The sequence below is a fragment of the Kogia breviceps genome, chromosome 14, assembly GCF_026419965.1.
Source record: "Kogia breviceps isolate mKogBre1 chromosome 14, mKogBre1 haplotype 1, whole genome shotgun sequence".
In the NCBI taxonomy this organism is placed as follows: Eukaryota; Metazoa; Chordata; class Mammalia; order Artiodactyla; family Physeteridae; genus Kogia; species Kogia breviceps.
In genome coordinates, this window is record NC_081323.1 from 55,972,296 (window position 1) to 55,993,849 (window position 21,554).

A 21,554-nucleotide genomic window follows, 5' to 3' on the forward strand; every position below is an offset into this window, starting at 1 on the left:
CAGCACAAAATGCAATACCTTGCTATCAGTAGAAAAAAAGGATAAATCTGCACACACTAGCATGGAAAGGCATCCAGGGTATATAGTTATGTAAAACAGCAAGGTGCTTATGTACTGGGTTGGCCAAAAGGTTTGTTCAGTTTTTTCTTTTTTTTCCCTGTAAGATGGCTCTAGAAGTGCTTAACTGTCTCTTTAACTTCATTTGAAACAATTCTGTTAGACTGTATTATAAAAGCTGTCATGTCAGCGTGCATTAAAAAAAAAACCATATTAAAATTGGTGAATTTTTGTGTAGCCATTTTAATACTGAGGATGAAAGGAAAAAAGCAAAATTTTTGGCATATTATGCTTTATTATTTCAAGAAAGGTAAAAGCGTAACTGAAACGCAAAAAAATATTTGTGCAGTGTATGGAGAAGGTGCTGTGACTTGATAGAACGTGTCAAACGTGTTTTGCAAAGTTTCATGCTGTAGATTTCTTACTGGATGATGCTCCAGAGTTGGGTAGACCAGTTGAAGTTGATAGCAATCAAATCAAGACTGAGAACAATCAACGTTATATACCACACGGGAGATAGCTGACACACTTAAAATATCCAAATCAAGTGCTGCAAATCATTTGCACCAGCCTGGTTATGTTAATCACTTTGATGTTTGGGTTCCACATAAGTTAAGCAAAAAAACCCTCCTTGATCATATTTCTGCACGTGATTCTCTACTGAGACATAACAAAAATGTTTCGTTTTTAGAACAAATTGTGGCGGGCAATGAAAAGTGGATACTGTACAATAATATGGAACGGAAGAGATCATGGGGCAAGCGAAATGAACCACCACCAACTACACCAAAGACTAGTCTTCGTCCAAAGAAGGTGATGTTGTGTACATTTCCCTTGGGATTGGGAGTCCTCTATTATGAGCTCCTTCTGGAAAACGAAATGATTAATTCCAACAAGTGCTGCTCCCAATCAGACCAACTGAAAGCAGCACTCGACAAAAAGTGTCCAGAATTAGTCAACAGAAAACGCACAATCTTCCATCGAAATACCACAAGACCACATGTTTCTTTGATGACCAGGCAAAAACTATTACAGCTTGGCCGGGAAGTTCTGATTCATCTGCTGTATTCACCAGACATTGCACCTTTGGATTTCCATTTATTTCGGTCTTTACAGAATTCTCTTTATGGAAAAAATTTCAATTCCCTGGAAGACTGTAAAAGGCACCTGGAACAGTTCGTTGCTCAAAAAAAAGTTTTTGAATATGGAGTTATGAAGTTGCCTGAAAAATGACAGAAGGTAGTGGAACAAAATGGTGAATACATTGTTCAATAAAGTTCTTGGTGAAAATGAAAAACCTGCCTTTTATTTTTACTTTAAAACTGAAGGAACTTTTTGGCCAATCCAATAGTTTGGTTCCATTTCATACTAAAAAAGAATCTGTGTTAATATATCTGTATAAATAGAAGTGGTTATCTGTAAGGAGAGGGGCTGCTCTTTTTTTACTATTTAAATTATTTTATAGGAAATCTGCATTTCCTCTGTAACAATAATTTTTGAAACAAAATTACCTTTTTAAAAAAGTTTCTTGGGCTTCCTTGGTGGCACAGTGGTTGCGAGTCCGCCTGCCGATGCAGGGGACACGGGTTCGTGCCCCGGTCTGGGAAGATCCCACATGCCGCAGAGCGGCTGGGCCCGTGAGCCATGGCCGCTGAGCCTGTGCGTCCGGAGCCTGTGCTCCGTTACGGGAGAGGCCACAACAGTGAGAGGCCCACGTACCACAAAAAAATAAAAAGTTTCTTTTCCCGAGTGCATTTTAAAATCTTATTCTGCTTAAAAAGAACTTGTCTCTTACTCCTACTATTTGTCCACCACTATTAGTTCTTTTGACCCAACCAAAGGCCATGACAACCTTTCAAAAATGCCAGTTCCCACTCCTCCTTCGCCATCAACCTCTTTAGGGTACCTACATACAGGGGGCAGAAATGGCTGCCCGCAAAGCACTAATGTGGCTCACTTTCCACATAGTGAGCACTAGCTAAGTGTCGTTTGAAAGAAAGATCACTCTGTACAAAGGAATGAAAAAGATGGGCAAAGGAACATGGAGTGAAGGAGACATTATCAGCAAAGCCCAGACTATAGGAAACCCCCAGAACAAAAAAATAAATAAGCAAAACAACTAGATTCTCCTACAAATACGTTGTAAGACTCCTAGAGATTAATAAATTCTTGGGCTTCCTGGTGGCGCAGTAGTTGAAAGTCTGCCTGCTGATGCAAGGGACACGGGTTCATGCCCCGGTCCGGGAGGATTCCACATGCCACAGAGCGGCTAAGCCCGCGCTTCCGGAGCCTGTGCTCTGCAACAGGAGAGGCCACAACAGTGAGAGGCCCGCGTACAGAAAAGAAAAAAAAAAAAAAAATTCTTAAGAGCCATATCAACCGAATAAAATTGTAGGTTATTCAGAGCTAGGGGAAGAAAGTCTGTAATAACAAATCATGACATATGCAACAATTGGAAATTTGAATATTTAGTGGACATTGATGACATGAGGAAATCACTTATTTACATGTGAAAGTGGCACTGTGCTCAGGTATGCCAAGTCTAACTTCTACGAATATATATATATATATATATTCTATCAATGGCTCTCCAAGTGTGGTCGAGGGACTCAGTCCCTTTCAGGGGTCAAAACTATTTTCATATAATACTAAGACATTATTTGCCTTTTTTGCTCTCATTCCCTTACAAGAACACACAGGAGTTTTCCAGAGGCTCTGTGACATGTGATATCACTATACTTAACGGCTAATGGAATGTGTGCTTGTGTTTTAAAATTCTGTTTTAGTATCTAATGTGGCTAATATGGACAGATATATCCACGTTTTAAAGAAGTCTCCTTGGGACCCTCAATAATTTTTAAGATTACTCAGGAGTCCTGTGTCTACTTTTGCATGTGACTTAAATTCTCCAAAACAGTTTTTCGTAACTGGGCAGCGTGAACAAGAGTGATGAATGAATTAAGAAGGAACAAACATCAATCTATCCATGAACCCTAAGCCCACAGAAATCTTTTCTCAATCCAACTCCAAAAGGCACATTCACACACAGACCCCTCTTCAAATGCCAGGGACAACTAAAAATTAAGTTCATACTCCCCCTTAATAACACTTCAAAAGAGATAAATACAATTTTAACGTTTGGAATTACTTCACCTTTACTTAAGTGGAAAAAAATTCCTCTTCCTACCTAAGCCAGTCACAGGGTTCACAGCTGTCACCTAATGCTCACATCAACCTTGTGGGGAAACTGTGCTCTACTGTGATTTCTCCCTTTCCCTCATCTGGGACTAATCAAATCCAAAGAACAGCCCAAACTGTTTTACTGTTCTGGAATCTGCTGTACCAAATACTGCCTGAAACAGGTGCACTGGTGGCTGTAGCTGAGAAGCCTTTTCTCAGTGTATCTCGGTGTTTGGCGCTCCAGTGCGATCAGCCCACACTCTTTCCCTTGTCAGCTCTCGCTCTCCCAGTGGTCTCCTATCTACCCTGGCATCTGTCTTCCCTGATCTCCACATTCAGTTCCTACACTACACACCAGTTGCAAGGCCTTTCCCTGGAGCAGAGCTCTGATCCCTGCACTGGTGTCACACCATCTGGAGTCGGTAGCTTTGCACTTTCTAACAAGCTCCCAGGTGATGCTGATGCTGCTGGTTTGGGGGCCCCACTTTGAAAACCCTTGCTCTGAGTTTCCTCTGGGACCTGAGGCCCCATGCTGCCCCCTGGCTCTGCCATGTTATCTCTTCCCTGTTAACCACGGGAAGGTAGCTGACCAGCTTGGAACCTAGTTTCTTTGTTGGTAAAACGTAGACTGTGACAAAAGACACTTCACCAGTTGGTTGTAAAAAGGGAAAGGCATGAAGAGTAACGACTCGGTCGGCTACGTGAAGTGAAGGTAAAGAGCCTTTACCGGATTCACTGATGTAACAAAAAGCTGATTCCCAGCAGAAGCTGCCTCTTTCAACCATGTGGTTCTATTTCCACACATTCTCCTCAGAGGCTGAAAACAGGTTATCAGTCCGAACTCATTCCCTAAGTTTCAAGTGTCTGACGTGCAAACTAGCCTACTGCTGGCTTCTTCAACAATTCCCACTTTAAAGGCATGGGGCAGAGATCTGTATCCTGGAAAGAAGGGCACTAAATACAAAATCTGTCTCTTCCATGTGGGAGGGGCAGGAGGAAAGCCTAAAGGAGGACAGGAATGTGCCCCTGGTTAGTAGGAAGAATTCAAAGCACTGAAGCTCACTTACCTTGCTCATGCCTCCGGCTTGCGCTGTGTTCAGTCCTGCATGACCAGCCATTTGCGGTGAAACTTGAGTTAATGTCTCAGCCAGCACACTGCTCCCGGCCCCCTGCATGGCCGGAGTAGCATATGGCATTCCAGCTCCCCTTCCTCTGCCAGCAGCCCCAAGAGATCCATTCATGACTTGCGCCTGCCCTTGCTGGGCCGGGTTCATTAAACTATGGCCAGAGTTACTATTGAGGAGGCCTGGGTGGGTCTGGTTAAAATTAGCATTCATGCAGATCCCAGGTCCCGTCTGTGATGTGGCAGGGCTGCTGGTCACCAGCCCCACTTGCTTTTGTGCTTGAGGATTCAGTGCTTGGGAAGCAGGGGGAGTGGGCCCAGAGGTGCTGGCTGCCTGTTTGGGCAGGCTAGGGGCTGAAGAATCTCCCTGGTTCAGAGGGCTCTTGCCCATGGCACCCAGACTGGCCATGTTCGCACTGTTCGGCTGCCCCTGGGCCTGGCCTCCGAGGCCTTGTTGCACGGGGCTGCTGGCGCTCACATTTCCTATTCCTGGGTTGATACTAGAGCTGCTGCCTCCTCGCAGAAGCTCTGACAGTTGTTTATGTTTGGAAGCAGCATCTGGAACAAGGTTCCCACTGTTTAAAAGGCCTAATTCTCCTCCATTGGGGATCAGCTCATCGGGAAGATCATTTTCCAAGTCAAACAATGATCCAAAATCTAGAAATTAAACAGAAACAGAAATGAGAAACTAAGCAACCATAATAGCTCTCCAACTGTCATATGTTACTATGATCTTAACCGAAAGGGGCATTTAACATGGAATACTAGCACGTCTTAACAGTAACGTCAAAATGATCTGAGAGCTCATTTGGGAAAATAAAACAGGAAGAATATTTTTCAAATTCTGAAGAAGGGAAAGTTAAACAGATAAGAGGAAGGCTATCTAAAATGATAGATTTTTATCATATATTCTAAAACAATTAAATAGTGTAGTATACGGCAAATGCAGATATACAAATGAAAGGAAAACAATGGAAATTTAAGTAGTTAGCTGAATTATGATGTTAAAATGCTTTATAAGAACGTATGTGTGTAAAATAGTAATTGGGCATCAGGTTAGACGAATAGTAATTTGAGGAAATTAAAGCCTAGCCTTAAGTGATTACATATTTAAAAGGTAAATTATCAAAAAACCCCAACCTTAACAGAAAATGAGATTTCTCAAAGTGCTGAAGCTCCGGGAAATGAAAATAAAGACATATACAGAAACTAAAAATAATTGAAAGTAAAAGAAAATAGGAGCTTAAAAAATACTTGAATTATATAGAAAGGGTTAAGGGTCAATTTTACAGAAAGATTCTAAGCACAATGAATCCCAAGAATAAATGCACAACGGACATAAGCAGTTAAGTATCACAAAGGAAGATAAAACAGTAAACAAAATAGATCATCCTTCCTAGTAATCAAGCATGAAAATTAAAGCAACTCCTTTTTTCCAGTCCCTCTCAAAGTAACACTTCTCTAATGTGGCCTATTATATGTCATCTCTAGTTCCTCACTGACCACGCACTGTCCAACCTACAACAACCTGGCTATACATGCAAGTACAAAGGACAAGATATGTACAAATACATTCATCATAGAATTACCTGTAACATCAAAACAAATGCAAACAATACCCAGAGGCAGTCTAACCTAGTGATTATTACAACTCTAGACCCATACTGCCACCATTTGAATGCCAGCTCTGCTTCTTGCTCCCCACTTACTAGCGGTGTGACCTTGGTTAAGTTAGAGTTTCTGTGCCTCAGTTTCCCTATCTAGAAACTGGGGAGTGATAATGGCTACTACATCTCATAGGGTTGTTGTGAGGACTAAATGAATTAATAAATGTAAAGCACTTAAAAACAGTGCCTATGTATGCTAAGTGTTCAGAAAGTATTAGCTATTATTATTACTGTTATCCAATAACAGAGGTTTGATAAATTGCTGTATAATACTATAAAACACTATACATCTATTAAAATAATTATGAACACTGTACAAATACAGGAAAATGTGTGTTATGTAAAAACATGCAAATGGAAATTGTACGCAAAATAGCACACAGAGTAAGATTAGAACTAAAGTACGTGTATGTGGGCAGTAGCTGGAAAGTAATATGCCAAAAATAGAGTCGTAATGGTAAAACGGGGTGATGTGTCCATGTGGCTTTAAAAAAATTTTTTTAAAGCCACTCCCCCTCCCACCACCCACTTTTAGAAAACTGAAAATCTTTTTCTCCATGGCGCAAACCCTTCTGACTGCTTCCCTCAACAACCTCCTCGGCTGGCTGGCTGGGATGTTCCTTTTAGGAAGGGCAACACTTTCTCAGACAAGGAGCAAGAACCGCCACAATCACCTTCCCCTTCCAGGTGACACAATCCAAGCTAAGGGAACTGAAGGCAAGTCAACCAAGACAGTTCTGGAAAAGGTTTTCCTTCCTAATGGTAAGGGATGCTCAGAAAAAGATCTCTCTTTTCCTCACTGGATTTCATCATGGGACTGTGGCTACCCTCTTCAACCAGGAAAGGAGACACTGTTCACACTAAGGATGGCTGCAGAAAAAATACAAGTACCTGGGTTTATGAAGCCATCTCTAGGCTAAATTATCCAACTCTGGAAGCCTCCCCATCTTCAGACTTCTCGTAATGAGAGAAAATACATTTCCTATCATTTAAGCCATTCTAGCTGGAGTTTAGGGTAACTTGCAGCTAAAGGCATTTTATCTCCATCATGTCTGTGAAGTTCAAACTCCTTCACACGGCACATCAGTAGGTGGCCCCTGCCCACTTTCCAGACCTTCTTTCCCAGGCACCTCCTGATGCACCTCCTACCTTCCAGCCACAATACCGTGAGCTGGGTGCGCTCTCTCAGTCTAGAAAACCCCACGTCCAGCCCTCCCTCAGATTAAACAGTGATCATGAAGACTTTCTGTAGGCTGCCCCTGCAGAACTGACCAGTTCCTTTTCAGCCTCCTGAGTTCTCTGTACATACATGCCTCATAAACCACCTCGAACACATACCCATTTCTTCCTGCCTGACTGTAAGGGACTAGATACTCCTTGCAAGTGGATATACACATACTCTGTTTTGTAGAACCTATGAGAGTAGCTGCAGACACCATGAGCCCTTCCTCCCAAGTACTTTACTGTGTGCCTCCTAAGAACACCCTTTACACAGCATAGTACATTTATAAAATTCAGGAAATTTAACATTGATACAATACTTAATATACTGATTGCCCTTACTCAAATCTGGCCAGTTGTTTCCCAAAATGCCCTTTATCACACTTATTTTTCCTGATCCAAAATCTGATTCTGGATCCCAGCACACTTAGTTGTCATGTCTTTGTCTTCTCCTTTATTCTAGAAAGGTTCCTCACACCTTGTCTTTCATAACTCTGAGATTTCTGAGGAGGGTAGGTCAGTTGTTTTGTAGAATGCCCCTCATATGGGGTCGCTTCCTCACGATTACAGGACACTTAACTATGAAGAGACAACAGGACTCGACTCCTGGATACAGCAGACACCTCTCAGAGAACCACTGACCAGGGTGAGCTGCTGGCGACAACCCAGCTCCTGTGTTTCCAGGTGGCTTTGTGGGTTCTATTCCACAGCTTTTATGCTATTGTATTGTCCTGAACCTGGAGATTCTCTAAGGTCTCCAGACACAAAGACCACATGAAATAAAGTAAGAACAAATGAAAACAACACTCCAACATAACTAACATTTCTGTTTGTTGCCTTCCAGGCTCTGTCCACATGTACACACATTTTTACTCAATAATCTCATAAAAAAAAAAGAAATCAGTGACTTCCCTGGTGGCGCAGTGGTTAAGAATCCGCCTGCCAATGCAGAGGACGCGCGTTCGAGCCCTGGTCTGGGAAGATCCCACATGCCGTGGAGCAACTGTGCCTGTGTGTCACAACTACTGAGCCTGCACTCTAGAGCCCACGTGCCACAACTACTGAAGCCCGTGTGCCTAGAGTCTGTGCTCTGCAACAAGAAAAGTCACCACAACGAAGAGTAGCCCCCGCTCACTGCAACTAGAGAAAAACCCATGCACAGCAACAAAGACCCCATGCGGCCAAAAATAAATAAATTTTTTAAAAAAGAAATCAATGTATGTGTGTGTTTAATGTAATGCTTCTTAATCCATGAACGTGAAAATGAAACTCATTTAAACTAGAAAATGGAAGCCGTTATGATAGAAATCATGTTTCTTCCCTATCTGCCGGGGAGGAAATTAGGTGTCAAGCACTATAAACCAGAAGAAGGGACTGGGCTACTAATATTGTACACGTAAAGCATGGAACAACCTGCTGACGGTCCCCTGACTGACTCTCCCAAGAGTGCCAAAGCACTTTTCCTAGGAGAGGGCAGACAGGCCAGGGCAAGAGCAGGTAAATGCAGAAGAACATGGTCTCTAGTCCAGTTAGGAATTGGAATCGGAAATGGAAATGCAAAAACAACACTCGCAAGTGGAACACAGGAGTTCAAATCCTGTCTGAATCAATTAGCCCTGTGTCTTTGGGCAAACTGCTTAATCTCTGTGCCTTCAACTGTAATACCCAGGGCTACACGATGAAAGCAGGAAAGGAGTGCTCTGTGCCACAGATCCTGGTTATTTTATTCTATCCTGCACAAAAACTATCTTACCTTTATTTATTTATTTTTTGTTTGTTTGTTTGTTTGTTTGTTTGTTTTTCGGTACGCGGGCCTCTCACTGTTGTGGCCTCTCCCATTGCAGAGCAGGCTCCGGACGCACAGGCTCAGCGGCCATGGCTCACGGGCCCAGCCGCTCTGCGGCACGTGGGATCTTCCCGGATCAGGGCACGAACCCGTGTCCCCTGCATCGGCAGGCGGATTCTCAACCACTGCGCCACCAGGGAAGCCCTATCTTACCTTTAAATATTCACCCAGCATGCTGCCATTCTCAAATTGACTGATTTTCTTTAATGGTTTAGTCTTGTTCTAGTCCAAATGCACACGCACCTTTTACGGCTGTAGCAGGCATTATGTCTGCTTGTGCTCACTTTTGGTTTTGGTTTTTATTAGTCTGCCACAATTAGTCCACCTTAACCACTTTTTCTCATCCTGTTTCAGTACAAGCACATCTCACAGCTGTTTGGGCTCAGAAAGGGTTGACAAATTCTGCTATGTCCTCACCTGTGCAGTCCAAACACGTATGAACCTGTCTACAACCACATATATGACGTATGGCTTTTTTAATAGCCAAAGGGGTTGTGTAGGGCTTGAGGAAGGCACATCCATACCCACACCATCACCCTTTTTCTCACCACTACTTTCTCCTGTTCTCTAGTTCAAAACAAAACATTGATAAAAGAGAGTGAAGCAGGAAAGCCAGGCTGTTGCAACATAACACAGCTGTGCTTTCTACACACCAAGTGTCCCAACACACAGGTTGGGTAATACCAATCTGAATCATCGGAAGTTCCTAAAATTCAAGATTGAGCGCCACCACTTCCAATCCCAGGTAAATTCCTTTCTTTCCACCAAGTCACTGGGGGACGGACCCAGGAGAGAGCAAAGCTGAGGCTGAACAAGATTCGAGGACACCCCACTTTCCAGGGGTTCACCCTTAGCAGAAGACGAGCTCTGTCACACAGCGAACAGACAGCCTGTCACACTGCCACCGCTGGGAACAGGAATTCTCTCTCTTCGGGGGCTTCCTGGCTGCATCCAGGAACTCGAGATAGAACATACACATTTGGGGGAGTCACCCTCCAGTCACCAGCTCCCTGAGGAACCACAAATGACTCTTCTTGGTTTGAAGGCACTTGGCGGGGCGGGGGGGTGCTGAACCTCTTCCCTCCCCTGGTCTCTGCCAGGTCTCGCAGAGACCTGCCCGAAAGCCCCTTTCAATTAAGCTGACCTGAGAAAAGAAGCTACGAGCTCCCCAGTCTCTACCATACTCAGGCAAGGATGGGGTGCCCACAGCAGCAGCTTAGGAAGGAGAAAGTCAACCAAACTTGGCCCGCCTCAGGAACGGAAGGTCTTCATCACGCGCGACCACGAGGGGCCTTTCCCTCCTAGACCACACACAGAGACCTTGGTCCAGGGGACGGTCACACCAAACACTGAGAGACATGCTGCAAGACCTATTCTTATGCATCACGATCAGAAGTCAGCATTTCACCTTAAACAAGGAATGGACTACTATCAGGTAGGCTGAAAAAAGCTTTTCATCTTACAAAATCAAATACCAGGCAAGTGACTGACTCAATCTGTCCAGCCAATAACATCCGAAAACAGTTTTGTTTGAAAGACTTTTTTCAAATGCAACAGCTAAACAAACCACCTAGAAAACACATCTTCCCTCAGGTTTTCTAAATTCTCCTTTCTGTCATAATACCTTATTTTCTCCTTTGAACTGCATTTGGAGCCCCAAATTCTCTGTATTGGCAGAACTGATTTTTCTCTCAAAACGTGTACAAACCAGTTTATCACACCTCATACTGGCCAGAAGTATGAACTTTTCCACACTCTACAGACATAATGAATGAGTCTTAAAATCATATGATCAACTTCTTGTTACAACTCATGAGGCTGTAAGTACCTGGAAAGCAGGGATCCTGTCTACCCAGGGCCTGCCATACAATGCTTAGCATATAGAAGGCCCTCAACAAACATCTGCATGCTGAATGAGAGAATGAATTACAGAGAAGAGTGCCAGTTACAGATGATACACAATATCAATTTTAACAAGTTACTTGTCTAGCCAAAGATATCCAGTAGTAATCTTAGCATCTATTACTAGTTTCCTAAAATAGAAACAAAGAACAAAATTCAACAATGAATTTTCTTGAAATGTTACACTGTTCTACTCATCCTTCTCTTTACAATTCTTTCCTGCTGCCTCTCTATCTTCCAGAAAACCAACCAAGTCTATTTCACTCTGGCTACAGCTCAGCATCAAATGACCCTCTATCCTATGGTTGATGCAAGGATTAAATGCCATGATGGAGAACGAGAGCTGGTAGTGTTAGAAATAACCCACGTTAAGAGTTTAGACACTGTTTTGTGTTCATGTTTCTCTACTTCTGAGTATGAAACTCCCCTCCCACAGATATCTTCTCTTCCCCACTCACCCCTATTTCTATCTGCAGTCCTTATTCCCTGTGAAAAAGGTCTGCTTTCTTTAAAGTTTTTTCAGAATTTCTCTACATTTTCTTTGGCATTATTTGTACTATAACCATGACTACTTAAATGCTTCTCTTAAATCTTTCAAAAGCTGAGCACTTTTACTTATCAACCCTGGAAAATTTTACAAGAAGAATTTTTAATTCCTGAGTCAAAACTGGATACAAAAAACTTGACCCAAAAAGGGTCATGCATCCTGAAAAAGCTCAGATCTAAAGATGAGGAATCCATAGAATGGTAGACATTTTCACAGGGTTATAAGTCTTAGATGTCCTGGAGACCATTCTAGGTCTCTTCAGTGCATTTATTAATATATTACTAATTAGATACTGACAACACAGGAAGCACAGTCTGGGGTAGTGAGAAAAGTACCCTGCCAGAGCTTAATTCAGGTCCATCTCTGTCACTCACTCCTCCCTCCTATGTGTGCTTCCTCAGATCTAAACTGGAAATGAAAATAGTACCTCCCTCTAGGATCACTGATGAAGGAATTAAATCACACAATGTGTATACAGCACTTAGCCTGTCATGCAGTAAGGGCTCAATAAGTATTAGTCATTATTATCACTATCACTGTCCCATCTTCCAAAGGTTCTATGAGGATTGAACGATACACACACATCAAGGACTGGCACCCTGTGCCTGGTACAGGGTTCGTGCTGACAATCATCTTTTCTGTAAAGTAAAGCCCTAATAATCTGACGATTCTACTAGAATTAAAGCTTACTTTGCTTTGAAAATTCTTGGAGATTATGCAAATAAATAATGGAACAACTCTCCAACAATGGAGAATTAAATTTTTTTTAAAGGAAAAGGAAAAGAAAAAGAAAATGCACTGTTTTATTGGCATTTATGTCATTACAAATAAACTTTACCTAGGCATTTAATCAAGTTCCTAAAAGACATCTTTTATTTTTTTTACAACAATTATTAGGAAATAATTAAAAGCAAATTCTTTATAAAACCTTCTGTGATTAAGGCTTCTTTTATGCAGATACATAAATTAGTACAGAATGGGGTTTTACTTTATTCTGAACAGTGATTTTACATTGAACAAAAAAATAAGTCCTTCCTTAAGATCACAATCTGCTTAAGAGTCAAAGTGGGGTTGGCTGGGCAACCCACCTCCTCCCAGGCCTTCCTCACTGGGAGTAAGTCCCGGCTCTCAGGCCTTTGTTCTGTGCATGGCGGACTAGGCTCACTTGAAACTTGAATAAAAGGATTATAAGACAGCGCTGAGTGGAAGTTCTCTGTCACATTGGATCCTAAATCAGGAGAGTCCTGGAATTGCAGCCAGCCTCCTATCCTCATCTGACTCAGAGGTTCCCGGGAGATGCCATTCTCAGACAGCTAGGACAATTTAAAGTTTCCTAAGTGTGGTTTGTGTGCTGCCTCCCCTCAGCCCTGAAGGGAGGAGAAAAGCCTTCCTGGGACAAAAGTGGGAAAGAAGGTACTGTCACAGCAGGAACCCCCCCAAACCAACCATAAACCACCGAGCAGCCCTGAAACGCAACCAGGTGGTTTGGAGTAGAAGGGGGCTCACTGTTCTCCACCATCACAGCTGAGAAGGGCACTGGGACCCAGGGGAGGCACTGCCTAGCCACCCTGCAACCCAATTAAAAGTCCTAGAGGAGGAGGAATGTGGGGGCTGAGCTAGGATTCAACCTCTGCACCCTAACCCCAGGTGCTGGGCCACCTCAGACTACCTGGCCACAGTGTAAGTACAGGCAAGCAGACAGCCAGAGACCAGGTCCCCTGGCCCAAATGCTGGGAGCTGTAGCTGGCAGGCAGCAACACCAAGTCATGAAGAAGGGGAAAGACCTTCTTCTGGACACAGAGGTGTCAGTGTACAACATATGGAAGTGTGTGGGCTATCAGAGAGCCCACAACGGAAAATGAATGCATGAAGCCCAGAAAGTACACCAACATCCAGACAATGGAATATTATTCAGCACTAAAAAGAAATGAGTATCAGGCCATAAAAAGACATGGAAGAACCTGAAATACATGTTACTAAGTGAAAGAAGGCAATCTGAAAAGACTAAATACTACATGATTTCAATTATATGACATTCTGGAAAAGGCAAAACTATGGAGACAGTAAAAATAATCAACAATTGCCAGGAGTCTGCTCTTTTGGGGGGCGGGGGGGGGAAGGGAGCTGGGGGAGAAATAGGAGGAATACAGGGGATTTTTAGGGCAGTGAAAATACACTGTGTGATATTATAATGATGGATAAATACCATTGTACATTTGTCCAAACACACAGAATGTAACAAACCAAGAGTGAACCCTAAGGTAAACTATGTACTCAGGATAATTATGATGCATCAATGTAGGTTTATCAACCGTATCAAATGTACCACTCTGGTGGGGGCTGCTGATAATGGGGAGGCTGTGCATGTGTGGGGGCAAGGAGTATAGATGGGAAATCTCTGTACCTTCCCTTCAGAGTTGCTGTGAACCTGAAAGTGCTCTAAGAAAATTAAGTCTTAAAGGGGAAAAAAAAAAAGTATGCCGTTAGATTACACATAAATCACAAGCAACTGAGAGGTACAAAATGACAGACAATCACAAGCTGAAGAATAACTTGACTATTTATCAACTATATTAATAATATACAAAATATCCAGTGATGTCTAAGCTGGGTTTAAGTGTGCTGCTTTTAAAGCTTTAAGGATCCACCAACACACAAGCTCTTGGAGGACAGTTTGATGATATGATCAAAATTACAAATGCATATTCCTTTTTTTTTTTTTTTTTTGCGGTATGCGGGCCTCTCACTGCCGTGGCCTCTCCCGTTGCGGAGCACAGGCTCCGGACGCACAGGCCCAGCGGCCACGGCTCACGGGCCCAGCCGCTCCGCGGCACGCGGGATCCTCCCGGACCAGGGCACGAACCCGTGTCTCCTGCATCGGCAGGCGGACTCTCAACCACTGCGCCACCAGGGAAGCCCTGCATATTCCTTTTAATCATTAATTCCACTTTTAGGAATCTGTTCTATAGATATAGAACATAACTGTGCAGAGCTACTCATTAAAGCACTGTTTGTGAGGGGTCAAGATTGGAAACAGGTTAAGTCAATCATGGCAACATCTCACATAACAAAACTAGCAACTACAGAAAGAGATAATAAGGAAGCTCTCCATGTGCTGCTGTGTACAGGTATATAACCACGTGGACAGTATGCTGCCTCCAGTAAGAAGAAGGCAGGAAGGGGGCAAGGGAGCTAAGAATAGGCTGTCTGCTTGAAGAGATAAACCTTGGAGGAGAGCACAGGGAAGGAGGGGGACTCTCACTCTACAGCTTTGTGTCCTCTGATTTTTGAACCATGTGAGTGAACTTCCTGTTTCAGTAATTAAATAAGGTGATTTTTATTTATTTATTTTTTGTGTGTGTGTGATACACGGGCCTCTCACCATTGTGGCCTCTCCCGTTGCGGGGCACAGGCTCCGGACGCACAGGCCCAGCGGCCATGGCTCACGGGCTTATCCGCTCCGCGGCATGTGGGATCCTCCCAGACCCGGGCTCGAACCCACGTCCCCTGCATCGGCAGGCAGACTCTCAACTCTCAACCACTGTGCCACCAGGGAAGCCCAGAAATTGATTTTTATTTTATTTTATTTTATTATTATTTTTTTTTGTGGTACGCGGGCTTCTCACTGTTGTGGCCTCTCCCGTTGCGGAGCACAGGTTCCGGACGCACAGGCTCAGTGGCCATGGCTCACGGGCCCAGCCGCTCTGCGGCATGTGGGATCTTCCCAGACTGGGGCACGAACCCGTATCCCCTGCATCGGCAGGCGGACTCTCAACCACTGCGCCACCAGGGAAGCCCAGAAATTGATTTTTAAAAGGCAGCCCCTGGGGTGTCCAGGCCCAGGTGATTAGCTTCAGCCCAGGTGATAATACCTGGAATGCTTCCAGATGCTCCTGGTTCCAGTTGGAGTGTTTACGTTTGAGGATGAAATCTGAAATGGGTTCAATACTAGTTTAAAATATTTTTAGTATTCAAATGAGCTTAAAAGGCAGGAAAATAAAAAGCACTTTAAAGAAGGATTTTTCAAAAATACTATTTTTTCCCTAAAGAAATGTGACAATCTACATATCATATTTTGTACCCAATGCAGTAGTAAGGTACACGTTGCTCACATCAGGAAAGCTGACATTATTTCAATGTACTTGAAGAAACATTAGTTGGCTGTCAGGCCTTGCAGCTTCCAGCACATCAATGAAGAAACCTCTAATAAAATGATTCTGTTACCCACTACTGGGCATATACCCTGAGAAAACCATAATTCAAAAAGAGACATGTACCACAATGTTCACTGCAGCACTATTTACAATAGCTAGGACATGGAACCCATCTAAATGTCCATCAACAGATGAATGGACAAAGAAGATGTGGTACATATATACAATGGAATATTACTCAGCCATAAAATGAAACAAAATTGAGTTATTTGTAGTGAGGTGGATGGACCTAGAATCTGTCATACACAGTGAAGTAAGTCAGAAAGAGAAAAACAAATACCATATGCTAACACATATATATGGAATCTAAAACAAAAATGGTTCTGATGAACCTAGGGGCAGGACAGGAATAAAGACGCAGATGTAGAGAATGGACTTGAGGACACAGGGAGGGGGAAGGGTAAGCTGGGACGAAGTGAGAGAGTAGCATTGACATATGTACGCTACCAAATGTAAATAGCTAGCTAGTGGGAAGCAGGTGCATAGCACAGGGAGATCAGCTCTGTGCTCTGTGACCACCTAGAGGCGTGGGATAGCAAGGATGGGAGGGAGGTGCAAAAGGGAGGGAATATGGTGATATATGTATACATATAGCTGATTCACTTTGTTATACAGCAGAAACTAACACAACATTGTAAAGCAATTATACTCCAATAAAGATGTTTCCAAAAAAAAAAAAGACTGTTAAAAATCAGAGCTTGTGACAAAGGAAGTGATGACTGCACACCATACTAACACACAATCATATTTTCCCATTTTTGGACGACACCTCTAAGTTAATTTACACTTTATTCAAATCATTCTTGCTAGAGGTCTAAAGGTTTTGCAATAGGAATTAAACAAAACTCCAGTTCTCACCATTTAACAGATTCCTCTAACCACAAACACTAAAGATGTTTTGCTTCAAATCTGATTTACTTTTAAACTAGTTTTTTTTTTTTAATTTTTAAATTTATTATTTATTTAATTTATTTTTGGCTGCATTGGGTCTTCGTTGCTGCGCTCGGGCCTTCCCTAGTTGCGGCGAGTGGGGGACACTCTTCTTTGCGGTGTGTGGGCCCCTCACTGCGGTGGCCTCTCGTTGCAGAGCATGGGCTCCAGGCGCCCGGGCCTCAGCAGTTGCAGTGCGCAGGATCAGTAGTTGTGGCACGTGGACTCAGCAGTGTGGCACACAGGCCCAGCTATGCCATGGCATGTGGGATCCTCCCAGACCAGGGCTCGAACCCATGTCCCCTGTATTGGCAGGCACACTCTCAACCACTGTGCCATCAGGGAAGCCCAGTTTTTTGTTTTAAAAATAATATATTTATGTTTTTTTAAAAAAGCATTTGGAAGACTATAAAAGTGAAAGTGGAGAGCCCTCAGCCCCCCACTCCCAAGGAAAACAATTTTCAGGGATTTCCTTCTGAAAATACCCTAAGGACACATCAGTATATATCTTTTTACCTCTAAAAAGGATCTAATTATCTTTTCTGTTCTCCATCCTGACTTTTTATTTAACGATTCTCAAACTTATCTTCCATCTTAAATACCCATCACTCTCCCTCCCCAGATTTACAATGGCAAAGGACTCAGCTACTCCTCTTCTGAAGGACTTCTGGGTCACCTTTAGTGTTCTGCAATATCTAGATTAATTAACTAAATTAATAAAAAGGTCTGGAATTAACATGAATATTCTTAGAAATCCTACCAAGCAAGAGACTGATTTTTACCTTATCTATTGTACTTGGTGTACAAGTAGGTTGTTAAGCTACAGACATTTGTATGTCAACTAATAAGTTGGTTAATAAAAACCAAAGGTTTAAAGAATCTTTTCCAGAAGCTGGGAAACCATAAACAGAACTTTGGTGTGAACCATAGTCACATGATGTGCAACATGATGACAGTAACAAAACCTCTAATACTCTTCAAGATGAAATTACTTTTTAGAACTTCAATTCTTCCTATTTACAAAGTGTAGCAGAAACACAAAAATCATTCTGTGTTATTTAAGTACAGCACCAAAACATTTTACCATTGAAAAAAAAAAAAAGGATTTTTAGAATGAAGCCTGCTCTTCAAATATTACTACTTCCTACAGCTCTGAGATATTTATCAGTCTGAAATGCACCTATAGTGGAACAACATATATAACATGTCACTTTGGGAAGAAGGAGTAAAAAGAGATGGCATGTGCTTACATACACAGCATATGTCTAGCATGATATACAAGAAACACTAGTCGCCTGTGGGGAGGGGAACTGGGTGACTCCGTAAACAGGAAAGGAAGGCTTTTCACTAAAGTCTTTTGTACTTTTTGGAACCCTATGAACACGTCACCCAGTCAAAAGAATTAAAAAAAAAAAAAAACACTAACTTTTTAAAGAATTACCTGTTGGTACAAAAATTTCCTAATATCTTAATAAGAACACTACAGCTGACCCTTGAACAAGGGTTTGAACTGCACAGGTCCACTTATACACAGATTTTTTTTTTCAATAGTAAATACCATAGTACTACACGATCTGTGGTTGGTTGATCTGAGGATACAGAGGAACCGCATAGGGAGGTCCCAAGAATACGGAGAAACCGGTATACAGAGGTTAAGTTATATGTGGATTTTTGACTGCAGGGAGGGTTGGCGCCCCTAACCCCCACATTGTTCAAGGGCCAACTGTAGTTCTGATTCTTAAGCTGCTTTTTGTGGGGTCTTTTTCCTCCCACAAACAGGGCTTGGGGAGACAGAAGGCAGTTGTCAACTCTCCCTGCAGGTATGAACTTAGATGGAAAAACATACCTTGGAAAAAGATGATATAGCATCTGGAGAACAAATCACAGTCACTTCCTCCAATTACCCTGGATGTGATGGGCTTCTAAAATTTTGTATTGTTTTTTAAGCTCTAAAAGGATGGTCTGGACTCCCTGGTCAGACACTGCAGGCTCTCCATGACTTTATCTTGCCTTCAGACACCCAGCCTGACTCCCCCTGCTAGTCTGTCCTGCAATGAGCTCCAGTGCCCTTCCTCTAAGAAGTTTCCCTGACCACCCAGCCTGAAGCATCTGGTTCCTTCCCATCACAACACTGATTTCAGTTCACAAATAGACAGGCTTTGGTGGGACTGCTGGACTGCCTGCCCACACCACTGCACTGAGTTCCAAGAACACAGGGCCCCCACTGATATCACCACAGCCTAGGAGTATCCCACACATAATAAGCACATATAAATAATTTGAATTATATAAGCGTTTTAATATTTGTTGAATAAAAGAATAGATAAATAGTGGTAGAGGTGAGACTAGAGCTCAGGTCCACCCAACTTCTCAGCACAGCACACCAGCAGTGTCCACATCTAAGAGGCAAGACCACGCTGCCTCTAAATGGTAGCCTGTGGAATGTAAAACAAAAACAAAACTGACTTTTTGCAAAAAGCTTACACGCTCCGAAGTGTATACCTCCAGACCTCCACACTTGCTGTTTATGCTGTTCCCTATGCCTGGAATAGCACCTCACCCCGACTCCTGTTCATCCTCAGGTCTCAGTCACCTCTCCCAGAAGGCCTTCCAAGACCCTTAAGAAAAGACTCTATCCTATGCCCCAATCATGGACCTCCTCTCCAAGGTACTCGGTGACAGCTGACTACAGCTGTCTCCCATGAAGGCAGACCCTGGACCTGCTGTGTCCCCACCACACTAGATCTCCAGGACTGACATCACAGTGTAACAAATATTTTCTACATGACTGAAAAATCCTATATCTAAACCAATGAGTATTTTTTTTCTTTTCTTTTCTTTTTTTTTTTTTTTTTTTTTTTTTTTTTTTTTTTTTTTTTTTTTTTTTGCGGTATGCGGGGCCCAGCCACTCCGTGGCATGTGGGATCTTCCCAGACCGGGGCACAAACCCGTGTCACCTACATCGGCAGGCGGACTCTCAACCACTGAGCCACCAGGGAAGCCCACCAATGAGTATTTTTGAAAATGCTTTCCATCTTTACAAGTTGGTCCCTTTAAAGGGACTTTGCCCTTTAGGTCATAAAGAACACTCTAGACAAATGAGGTAAGTAAATGTACTCAGGGCTATGCTGTCCAACACAGCAGCCAACAGCCACATGTGGCTATTAACATTTACATTAATTACAATTAAATACAATTTAAAATGTAGCTCCTGACTCACATTAGTAACAGTTCAAGTACTCACTAGCCACAAGAGCCTAGAGGATCCAGTACTGGGAGTGTGGGTCTAGAACATGGCCATCACCACAGAAAGTTCAGCTGGACTTAGTATCAGGAGAACACAAGCGTTTCAAACAAAGGAAACGTCCAAACTCACTCTCACCACTGAGAAGGAACCTGTTTTTCCTTAACTTTCAAAGTTTGAGAAAGTCACCAGTGTGAGCTAAAACACTCAATTATCTTTCAATATGATTTTCTCAAGAGATTTTTAAGAGAAGTTCAACTCTGGGCAGGTTGTGCTCTTCAAACAAAAACCAATCCCAAGAGCAGTAAAGGCACAACCAAAATAACACAGAAATCTATCAATACTTTATGCCTCGTTACTTTCAATAAAAATTACTGATTAAATAAAATGTAAATAAGATTTAATGTTAGGGGCAAAAATTCTTTGTCCACCATGGGGCAATTTTTACTAGCAAAATCCATAAATCACCACACCTAAAATATCTAGGAGACTGGAAAAACAGTAAATTCCAACTGAATCAACTTCCTATTATAGAATCTGTAGAAAGAGAAAATCCCCACAATACAGGGAGGAGCTGAATCCATTCCTTTCAAGGTCAGTGGGAGATGAATCAAAGAGGAAATTAAATTTCACTGCTCTTTCTTTCAACCAATTAATCTGACTAAACTGGATAGTGATTCAAAGGCCATTTTCTCCCCTAACTCTGTTCCCTAAAAAAGAAAGACCATTTTTATAGCTTCTCCATGTTCACTTTTCCCTTTTCACTAAGTCCTAACCTAAATCAAGCCCCTGTACTGAAACAATACAGGAAAAACAGTTCCGTTTAGACTTCAATTTTTCAACAAAGAACAGTTTTTAACTTCAAACACAGACTGACTAAAGTGTGTCAAACTCCTACCCACCCGTTTTGTGGGATTCCTGAATCACAGCCTCTAATTCATTCCTTTGCAAGCTGGTACTAAGACTGCACCAGCCCTGGTGCTCTACATGGAACAGGAAGGGGAAGCACCTTCCTGTGTACTCAGCAAGAAACGTCCATGGATCTGGTTCTGGGTCAGACCCCTCACCTACATCAGCCTCATCCTCACCAGCCCAAGAGTAGGTGATGTCTAGTACTTTCCCACACAATGATACAATAATAATAGCCACTGCAACCAGCTATATGCCAGAAACCACAGGAGCCCAATATGCAAAGCTAACTAAAGTGAGAAGAAATGGAAAATTCTAGGGAGGAAAAAAATCCCTTTTAGAGATGAGAACCACCCTCCCCAGCGAAGTTCTAATGTAAAGTCATTGTCCCAAGGTACAGAGCTGATGAGCTGGAAGCTGAGATCCAGTGTCCACTGAGTGGAGGCCAGACTCCTTCCTCACTACCTATATCTCAGTATAAAAAGCTCTGACATTTCCTTCAACTCTGAGTCATGGTTAGAAGGTTCTACTTTTAATCAAGTGACAAACACTCAGAATATTTTAATCCAAAGGAACTGGGTCAAATGCATACAGTCCATAACTGTCAAAGAAAATCCCAATTATTTGATATATTTCTATAGTTCCTGAGTGTTATCATTCAGTTTGTTATCAAATACCAAAATCCACTTTATTCAAATATTGTTCAAGCCTCAC

At 42.6% G+C, this 21,554-nt stretch overlaps 1 protein-coding gene across 2 annotated transcripts in view; it reads right to left on the reverse strand.

The window, feature by feature from the left end:
- CREBBP (CREB binding protein) overlaps nucleotides 1-21,554 on the reverse strand; it is a 132,872-nt gene that overhangs the window by 103,538 nt on the left and 7,780 nt on the right. For both annotated transcript variants that reach the window (XM_067013924.1, XM_059037418.2), the window contains exon 2: nucleotides 4,305-5,017. In XM_067013924.1, coding sequence (XP_066870025.1) covers nucleotides 4,305-5,017 — 713 coding nt within the window. The remainder of the gene's footprint in view (nucleotides 1-4,304; nucleotides 5,018-21,554) is intronic.